Source organism: Cicer arietinum, chromosome 7 (genome assembly GCF_000331145.2).
Source record: "Cicer arietinum cultivar CDC Frontier isolate Library 1 chromosome 7, Cicar.CDCFrontier_v2.0, whole genome shotgun sequence".
Taxonomy (NCBI): domain Eukaryota; kingdom Viridiplantae; phylum Streptophyta; class Magnoliopsida; order Fabales; family Fabaceae; genus Cicer; species Cicer arietinum.
In genome coordinates, this window is record NC_021166.2 from 61,678,481 (window position 1) to 61,689,543 (window position 11,063).

Consider the following 11,063-nt stretch of genomic DNA (forward strand, 5'->3'; position numbering starts at 1 on the left):
ATGAAAATAAAGAGGAATGAGTTGAAATCATAAGCAACAAAATAAGAGGAATAATCTTAAACAACAAAAATATCAAATAGAACCTAAAAGAAAAAAGAAATTTATGAGTTTGATACATTTTTCACCATCGCCGTTGTTACTTACTTAAAGATGTGATTTTCATCATATCCTTCATCCTCTTCCTCTTAAATCATTATTTTTTCTCTCTTTTTCAATGTTTAACGAAAATAAAAATAAAAGAATTGAAGGAAAGAGGAGGAAAATGGAAAAAGGAAAAGTGAATGAGAAAGAGGAAAAATGTTTAGGCCATATGGATTTTTGGTGTGAATGGGAAAGAGGAAAAATGGAAGACGGAAAGAAAGGGACAAGGTGGAAGGAGAGAGGGATGGAGTATGGCTCACAGTTCTGTCATCAACATATATAAAAAGTCAAATTTAATGAGATATTAGTATGTATGAACAATAAATATTGCATTGTGATCAATTATATGTCAATTTGTGTGTCCAAATAGCATTTCTCCATATAAATGGTGGCCTATGATATACATAAAAGAAAAATACACACAACAAGGAAGGCACAACAGGAGTAGGGCAAACACAAACACACAACAGAAGTAAGGCGGACACAAACACACAACAGGAGAGCGCATACACAAACACACAGTAGGAGGGAACATCAGTCGCGTCAACACAAACACACACAACAGGATGACACAAAGGGAATAAAATGCACATTAGGAGATTTGTCAGAAGTAAAAAAATTTGTCTTTTGTTTTTAATTTATTTATTGTATCCATATATTATTTCTTTTCTAATATTACTTATTAGTATATAACAACTACAATATTATAAGTACAAAATTAGAAATTTAAAAAATGGAGGAAAACTCTAAATCTTAAACAATACTAAAGGTATGAAAATAAAGAGGAACGAGTTAAAATTATAAACAACTAAAATGGAGGAATAATCAAATGCAAGAACGATTTTCACTTTGTAGTAATAAGTTAGTTCTTTAATTATCTCAATATCAATATAAGCACAAACAGAGAACAAGTCAAAACTCACATTCTCAACAATAGACTATATCACTATGAGATTCATCTATGCACCCTTGTAACCAAGTCATCCTACACAGACTATACTCTCTACCTATAATTATGCACAGATGCAATACGAGTATCAAATAGTACCGTATCCGATACGGCAATCATTTCTTGAAAAAATAAGGATACGATATGTGAAAGATACACATTTAAAAAAATTAAAATAATAATAAACATAATAAAAATACTTTTAAAAAATAATGTAATATGATACTTTTAATATTTTTAGTTTATATTTATATATACTAATGTCTTTTAATTTTTTTAAAATTGTATAAAGGTTTAAAAAGTTGTATAAATAAACAAGTTTATAAAATTGGGCCTTAGACCCCCCTTTTTGCATTATCTATCTTCATCGTTATAGTTAGTTAATTAAGAATTAAAGACGGACCTGAAAACGACAGCACGATAACGGTACATGGTCGATAATACTTAGACGACATCGACGTAAACACGAGTAAATTAAGAGTGAGATTGAGAAGAGATCTTCTTGCGATAGTACAAGAACAATTGAAAGATCTTCACATGACGATAAAAAAAGAGCGGAGGAGAGCAATTTCTCTTTTGGTGGTGGAGCAATTTCGCAAGAGAAAACGAAAGAGTTATGAACTTTCGATTAATAATAATTTTAATTTTAATTAAATAAAAAACTAAAAAATAATTTATTAAATTTAAAAGAATGAAATTGAAAAAATAAATTATCAAAACAAATAATTTAATCAATTTAACATATAATATATAGATACTAATATAGGTAAAGTAACACATTAAAAAACTAAGAACAGCATCATTTTTAAGAGTAACATATAACTTGTCGAATTTTAAATAATTTATTCGATTACGGTACAACTCCCAGTCCAATTTTGATCACTTTACAAAAAAAAGATAAATATAGAGTTAGTTTGATGCGAAGCAAGCCAATCTTGAAGTGGGCGCGAGATAGATAGATAGAGTGGAAAATGGGGGAGGCGCTGAAACTGTTGAACCTAACATGGCACCCACTCAAGAACCATTTCTTTCAATTTCACTTTCACGCATTTCGTCAAACACCTCGCACCCTTCTTATCCGCGCCTCCTCTTCTTCTACTGCCTCCGCCGGTCGTAACCGCCGGAGCTCCTCCTCACCCTCCACCACTTCCACCTCCGATAGGGAGGCCATTCGAGCCATACGCTTGAAGAAGGTACGTACCTTATTGCTTAGACCTTTCTTTGAGTATGGTTAGTTTGAACTATGTGATGGATTTTTGTTGTGTGCTTGTCAAACGGATTAACTATTTGTCTTTATTTTGAGAAGATTGTTTTCTCAATTGAAGAAAAAAATTAGTATTTTTGCCAACCCTGCTTATTGGTTGTTTTGTAGGTTGAAGAACTTAGAAGCAAAGGGCTCAACCCCTATGCTTATGAATGGAACAAAACGCACAGTGCTAATCAGTTGCAAGATATTTATAGAGATTTAGGAAATGGGGAAGAAACTAATAGTGAGAATGATCATGTATCTGTCGCGGGAAGAATTGTTGCAAGGAGGGCATTTGGAAAGCTTGCGTTTTTGACACTAAGAGATGATTCGGGGACAATTCAGGTTTTTTTTACACCTTTTATTGTCTTTGTACATTTATTATAACTTTGATCTAAGACATGTCACACTTTTGTTAACTTTTAAGTATATATAATCCCTATTCTTATTCTTAAGTCTTCATAGTTATCTTCATTCTTTAGGACAAATGTTGTGGATAGACTGTGAGAAGTTCTAACTGCAGTTAAAATCTATGATTTCAGCTCTATTGCGATAAGGAGAGACTTGTAGATGGTCAGTTTGAGCAGTTAAAGGCACATGTTGATATTGGTGATATACTAGGTGTAAGAGGAACAATAAAACGCACGGAAAAAGGTAAAGACATCTTAGACTTAAATAAATTTTCTTTTCCTTTTTGGGTCAGAAATTGGTTTTTCAGTTAATTGATATACCATGCATTGCTCTACATACATGCTATCTCTTCAGCTTGAAAGTCAATATTTTATATTGGATTTCCATCTGATTTGTGTGCTACCTCAATGTAAAAACAAAGTGTGTGCTTGCAGTAGCCCTATGATTTGCATGCTTGTGAATTCATGTGTACGTGCCCTTGTTTTTGTAAATTAAGATACTGAAAGTTTTCTTCTGACTTGACATATACAAACTCTAGAATGTTAGTGAAGATGAGAGTTTTGGGGAGATGTTATATTTTCGAGAAGTGTTTTTCCTTTTAATTAAAAGAAGATTACAACGTAGACAGGTGTTTATTCCAACTGGAAGTCTAAGCTGTGTCTAGTTGGATGTATCCAAAACATTGTTTATTGGGGAACTTCTAACCTATTAGTTGCATCCTTTTGGGTATATTCTCTGTATTTGTGTTGTTTCCGCATAAGTGCATGAATACTTATTAAGTTATTACGCAAAAACAACCATCTTGGCTACATTTTCATTTGCCTATTATTTGGGACGGGTCAATCATGCAAGATACCTAACATTTTTTATTTTTTACAAGTAAAGGTAAAATTCATTTTATGCAAAAGCGATTTCAGAAAATGTTCATTTTATTTCTCTAATTAAGTGGTGACAAATTAAGTGGAAGATTAACTGTACTCAATGTTTGAGTTGCATCGTGGTGGTCTTTCAAGAATGTCCAGTTTCTAATAAATATGATCTCCATTCACTTTTTTATATTTTGTTGTAATAATTCAGATAGTGCATAAATCAGTAGGCCATTCTTTTGAAATTTTCTTTTATTACAGCTTTACCACCTTCTCGTGTTCTTTGTTGGCTTCAGGAGAACTTTCTGTGTGTGCCCTATCTTTTGCAATCCTTACAAAATCTTTGCTTCCGCTGCCTGACAAATATCATGGTCTAACTGATATAGATAAACGCTATCGCCAGAGGTAAGCTTGTACTTCAATATCATATTTGTTTCTCTCTTACTTGTTATCATTGCTGTTATATACTAATAATGCATTTGGTATTTTATCGGTGATATTTCTTTCATTACAATACTTTTAGACTACGTAGTTCTCTTCTTGTAACGTATTTTATTTTTGTTGGAGGATATCAAATCTGGTGTTCTTTCTTTCATCCAATCATTCTTTCTTTCTCATCACTAGTAAATATTTTCATCCGTCAAATTATTTTTAATGGTTTTATTTTTATTTGTTTCCTATTCTCTTTATGTTTACCACTATTTCTTTTTCTATTTTATTTCTACAGTATCTCTAATTATTATTCTCACCCTTAGACTGAAAATTGAGTAGTCCCTTTTTCAAATATTTCTTTTTCATGTTTATTGCGGACTTGTGGTTAGGTATGTAGATATGATTGCAAATCCAGAGGTAGCTGATGTATTCCGCAAAAGAGCAAAGGTGGTTCATCTTCCAAACGTTATTTGCTTTCGGGAATCATTGCTACTTGCTTTAGTTTTGATTTTAACATTAAAAATTTTATTTGTTGTTCGTTTAGAAAGTTCATTTTGTCTTTCTTTGATTCCATGCCTTTTAATTGGGTTATAACTATCTTTGCATTCTTTTTTTAATGTGGCTGGTAAATATTTATTTAACGTATCCTTTTAATTGGAGCCATTTCTCATATTAATGTTCTAGTTAAAACCAGGAAGGTAAAATTTTAGGGACACATGTTCTTGCAATTCATTGGTATATTTCGTTGGAGGAGATTGCCTACATCTTTGAGTGCATCTTTTTCCCACTATAGTTAACCAGATAAGATTGTTTTTATGGCTTCTCATTGGCGTTCTGCTCATAGTTGTTTTGTTTTCAAGGGAGTTTTCATTTTTGATATGTATTGATAGAGGGACTAGACAATTTAATTGTGTCAGAGATGTTAAATAAAGCAATTCCTATGCTTTCACTTAACAACTTGAACTTTTAGGATATCCAACTTATGACATGGTATCAAAATATGTAAAGATCAAGTGCTCTAGAATTAGATCCTTGTCATCTCCGTTCTTTTGGTCACTTCCCTGTGTTTTTTTATATATCATATCGCTCTCCTACATATACTTGAAATTTGTCTAGTAATTTTTTTCTTCCTATTTTAACCAAACGAAGCAATTTATCAAGATGAAAAGAAGATATGTATTACACTAAATTTAGAGGATAAGAGATTCTTCTCAACTTAAAAGGAAAACATAAAACAGCCAAGAGAAAAAGATAACATTAACGGACATCAAAGCCGCCCAATTTTTACCTTTACTTAAAGATATCAGAGTTATACCCCAACCATATTCACTAAAGTGTATCATAGATTTGAAAATTTTATTTTTTCTATCAAATAAAAGGGATCTTTCTTAGAGTGATTATAACCATTCAGATGGCGACTCATAATATTCAGTACCAACATGACAGTTGTGATGTCTTGGAGTAGACTTTTGGTAAAACGATTGAGCATGGGCTCATTATCTTTGGACTTTCAGGCTGTAATACATTATGATATACATCAATATATCTATCTTGTTACTCTATGGCTACTTATTTTCTTTGTATGCTGTTAATGGATATATCATTTGAAAGATTGTTATTGTAGCCTTACTTTCTGTGTTTATGTCTGATATAATTTTAAAAAGAAATACCTCTCCATTTTTCCATGCCTGAGCATATACTATTTGTATTATTTTCCTGATCAATTCCATTCAAATAGGTTGTATCAGAGATACGGAGGACAATGGATTCTTTAGGTTTCGTTGAGGTAGAAACTCCAGTTTTGCAGGTTTGTTGATTTTCATGTACTTACCCAATTTTTTCTTGCTAGGAAAAGTGCCTATGGGGATTCTGCTTGTTATTTGATTTTTATATGTGAGAAATAATTTTATTATTATTTAATATTTATAAAATGCGAAGAGCATCAATCGCTAAGAAGTAATTGTGATATTCTAACAAGTCAGTTTGGTAAGCATTATTTACTTGTATTATTATTCTCATATGTTGATGCATTGTTCTGGCTCTCATGAACGTCAGATTGATATAGGGGTTACAAGATCTCAATTAAATGGCTTTTTCCCACTTGTTACTCTTAAATAGTTGGTTTTATCATCGTTAGTTGTGATTTTACTAGGCTAACTTATTGGTGATAAGTAATTGACCAATTTGCCTCCTCTTTTTACCTTCTTCCGAGTTTATTTGATTCCTTGCTGTTATCAATTCAGTGCTAAACTTTTTATGGTAACTAAAATGACAGTACTGCTAATTTCTCGTCAAGTAGCCATTCATTTTAGAAATCTATTTCATCACCTTGTTGGTATTTCTTTCTTGTTCGATCACATGTTTGTTTCTGTTGTAATTTAGTAATTTTTGTTTACATTTAGAGTATTATACCTACACAGTGTTGTCAAATAATCGCTAAAGCATAGTGAAAATTGAACAAATCGCCATTGTTCCGCAATAAGCTATGTAGTACAAAGTGTTGTCAAATAGCCGCTATTGCAGCACTATAGCAACACATAATTTGAACAAACCGCTATTTTCCACGATCTACAGTTGACAACAATTTATTACCTACAATTCGGTAATAAAATGATACGAAGTTTGTCAAAGCAGTAACTAGATGGCTTTAGAATTAGATGTTATTCTTTGTGTATAGATGGGGTTCATCATACAAAATGTTAAGGAAATAAAGGGATATGTAAACCATATAATGTTCTAAACTTCGCTCTTACCCACAGCGATCTGCATGCCAATTCACGGTTCTTCCACAATATGGATTGTTGTTGTAATTGTTCCAAATCATGAAAAAGAAGGATTTTGTTATTCACATTTCACAACTACCATGGCTGAATTTACCGTAGAATATTGTTTGCCTTATATAGAGAAATCTTGCATTTTTTACACGGAGGGTTCCCTTTTTTCTGATTAATTTCATTGACTAGGGAGCAGCTGGGGGAGCAGAAGCCAGACCATTTGTTACATACCATAATTCTCTTGGAAGGGACTTATATCTGAGAATTGCGACTGAATTGCATCTAAAGAGAATGCTGGTGAGATTTCAAATATTTTTTATCTGTAAAGTTCTCGATCAGCTTACAGTCAGACAACAGCTTAAAAAGCATTGTGTTTTTAATTTTCAAAGGAAGGAAATGTTGAGGAATCAACCTCTTTTTATTTTCTTATATAGTAAGGAGTCAGGATCTAACGTCATGTTTAAAAAAAGAGACATGTCTAGTGATCATCACGAATGTACTGCAAAAGAATTAGATTACTAGTCCAAGATCTTCGAGCATCATGAAGTATTGCTCTTTCTATACAGTATAAATAATCAGAATGCTGCCTTTTCTTTAAAGGAGAACTTCATTTTTGTGTCAGCTGCTAACTTTTTGAAAAACCGTTGTCTTGATCTTGGCATAGAGAGGATTTCCTCAAGCAATAAAATTTGAGATTGTGCACTTAGACAATTTTATTGGTTTAGTCTAGTTTTTAACCATTTTAAAACTTTCCTTTATGACAGGTGGGTGGGTTTGAAAAAGTATATGAGATTGGTCGAATATTTAGAAATGAAGGAATTTCAACTCGCCACAATCCTGAATTTACAACTATCGAGGTAAATTGAAGCTTAAATTTAGGAAGAGTTGCTTTGGTTATTTTTAAATAGATGTTATTTTGGATATCATGCTATTGAACAACTACTGGCGGTCATGGATTTGAGTTGTGTAATTAGTCTCTTGCAAATGCATGGTAAAGCTACCTACAAATATATAATATATTCGTAATGGGAAATGGTTGTGAATCCCACCCACTATAGCAGGAGCTTTATAGCACTTGTTTTCCCTTTTTTATACTTTGTTGCCAATCTTTATACATTCAGTCCCACGATCAAATAAAAGAAAATGGCTGTTCAGGCATCCATCATCCACATAAAACTTTGTCAAATCCTAATGTGGATCAACACATGTCTTTTCAAGTGTGCCCTGAAAATCTAAGTTTTAGTACTTTGGGATGAGTGTAAATATTGAGTGTATACAATGTTTGCATGATATTTCAATTTGCATTGTTGTATAGTTTGTACTTTTCATATTATCGGAATTACACTCTGAAATCTATTCATATTAGCTAATCTTTAGATGTATGAAGCATACTCAGACTACCAAAGCATGATGAATATGGCAGAGGAAATTGTCACTCAATGTGCTCTTGCAGTTCACGGGAAGCTCACCATTGATTATCAGGTAAAACATTGTTGTTATCAACCTAAAATTTTATTGGTCAGGTGATAAAAGGGATGCCATGTTGACAAAGAAAAGACACTTGATTCTGATTAATATATTTAAATAAATACTATATTATGAATCAAATTCAGCATTGATGTTATTAAAAATTGTTTACTATGTTTTCAAAATAAACTTGGGAATGGTAAGTTACTGGCTTGTATAGAACCTCAACATGGTCTTCAATGCTGCAAGGTTTCTTCTATCGCTCCTTATTATTTTCCCTTCAAATTAGTTGAACTTGATATTATAATATTATTCTGATTGCTTTACAGTTCTCTTGTGCTGGTGTACAATGAGCATTGGCAGTCTTCTCTTAGAAATTTAATTTTCTGTTCAATAATGAATTTGTTGAAGCGGGTGTAATGAATCTGTATAGGGAGTTGAGATATGTCTGGAAAGGCCCTGGAGGAGGGAGACCATGCACAATCTTGTTAAAGAAATTTCTGGTGTTGATTTCAATGAATTGGGAAATGATCTTGAGGTTGCAAAGCAAGCTACTCTGGGTACCCTTGGAAAGAATCTTGATAGCAAGGATAAAACTTCCATAGAAGAATGCCAATCTGTTGGTCACCTTCTTAACGAGGTTGATTGGCCTCACCTTCATCTTCCTCTCTCATATAGGCATCTTTTTTATTCATTTTATTTGATAAAGTTTGTTATATTTACAATTAGTCAAACTTCTGTTCAGGCGGTGATCTATATATTGCCAACTACTTTTGTCTACATTTGTTATATTGTCTATTAAACTTTCATACACTAACCAGTTTGCTTCTATTGTGTACTTAGGTTTTTGAGATATTTGTAGAACCCAAGCTCATCCAACCTACATTTGTTTTAGACTACCCAATTGAGATATCTCCATTGGCTAAACCACATCGCAGGTAGACACACAGTTTACAAGATATTGTGTAATGTTAATGATGTTTGTTGCCGGTATTAAATGTGCTTTGACCCAAAGTCCATAAGATAGATGTTATCAACATTCCTTTATAACTTTCTATTCCATTGAATTTGAAATTTTTCTGTTATCAATTGGCTTTGCCCTTTGTTTTCATGACAGCAAAATTTATTGTGAAAAAGACATCTTAATCTACTGATTAACATAATCTCGTACACATTTCCTGTTTCTTAGATATTATCTTCAATCTTACACTTGATCCTCCATTAGATCCACAGGTTTGACTGAGAGGTTTGAACTTTTCATTTGTGGTCGTGAACTAGGCAACGCATTCTCAGAATTGACTGATCCTATAGATCAGGTAAGCTTCCATAATTTTTAAACTTTTCACATTCAGGCAGCACGACTTGTTTTGTAGGTGTTTAACTCACCACAAACTAAGCACAACTTGTTTTCTAGGTGTTTAACTCACCACAGACTAATTATAATGTGTTTGTCAGCAACTATTTCATTTTCTATACAACTCGGAAAAAGGAAAAAGACCCTAGTAGGAGATGAATATATGATAATGTTATGAATTCTCTGTAAGTCATGATGTAGGTTTATCTTCAACTGTTTTTTATAGAGGAATCTTCATGTCGTTGTTAGTTCAGAAGAGTTTATCTTTTATTTTTGTTGTATCTGGAATAACACCTAAACAAGATATATGACATTTTCTTAACAGAAAGAAAGATGGCATTGGATAGCAAAAAACTACCATTTATGCATATTTAATGACTTATAGCGTAGCAAAAGTATTATAATTAAACCAGTGTGTGATACTTTATAAGTGAAAAGAAAGATTCTCGATGAAGGGGAAAACCCTTATGGAGAATTCTATTTTCGATTTGGTTTTCAACAATACACTTTTATTCTTTTATTTCAATTTTTCTGGACACTACTAGAAATAGATAAGCGGGGTTCTGTTCATGATACCTTGTCTCGAGTTAATTATTGAAGACTGAGTAGTTTGATTTGATAGTGAAGAAAATGGTTGCATTATTTGTACTTTACAGAGAGGACGTCTAGAAGATCAAGTTAGACAACATGAAAAGAAAAGAGCAGCTGTTTCAACAAATGGGGATAAGAAAGAAGGAATAGAAAATGAGGATGAGTTGTATGAAGTGACTCTTGACGATGATTTTGTAACAGCTTTGGAGTATGGAATGCCTCCAGCTTCTGGAATGGTACATAATCTATTTCCATGTTTTTGTATAGTTTATTTTTTTGTTGTTGCTGTTTTTAAATTTCATTTACTAAGAGTATAATCTCTCCAGGGACTTGGAATTGATAGGCTTGTGATGCTTTTGACAAATTCTCCCAGCATTAGAGATGTAATAGCCTTCCCAGTACTCAAGGTCCAACAATAGGGACAGTTTTGTTATTCTAGCAGTTTTTGTAATAACAAAATAAAAGATCTCCATCATCATTATTTCTTCTTTCTACTGTCAGTGTTAAATGCTTAAATTTACATTGTTTATTGATTTATTATATTAGATTTGAGTTCTTTGTATATTACATACTCCTTGATACAAATGAAGAGTTTTTTCGTTAAGTAAAAAGAGCAATATGAAATATGAATTCAAATATTATTTTGTATTGGTTTCATTATTTTGTTGGTTACTAATACAATTGTAGTCTAGCATAAGAGTTTGATGTAAACTGTGTGGGTAAGTGTTGTAAATCTTGGAATATTGAGTATGATTCTCACTCATACGAATGTGATGTGTTTTTGAGGTGGTTAAGTGAGATGGTAACTATTAGTTTTATGAGTAAATATTCA

General features: G+C 32.3%; 1 protein-coding gene across 1 annotated transcript; it reads left to right on the plus strand.

Moving 5' to 3' along the window:
- Positions 1-1,945: 1,945 nt before the first annotated feature.
- Positions 1,946-10,793, plus strand: LOC101510458 (lysine--tRNA ligase, chloroplastic/mitochondrial). The gene is made up of 14 exons (XM_004515275.3): positions 1,946-2,283; positions 2,463-2,681; positions 2,879-2,990; positions 3,910-4,018; positions 4,435-4,492; positions 5,784-5,852; positions 7,009-7,116; positions 7,584-7,676; positions 8,197-8,301; positions 8,720-8,926; positions 9,130-9,224; positions 9,512-9,602; positions 10,297-10,467; positions 10,558-10,793. Exons 1-14 carry the CDS (start codon positions 2,062-2,064, stop codon positions 10,648-10,650), a joined length of 1,752 nt encoding a protein of 583 aa, XP_004515332.1. The 5' UTR covers positions 1,946-2,061; the 3' UTR covers positions 10,651-10,793.
- The last annotated feature ends 270 nt before the right edge of the window (positions 10,794-11,063 follow it).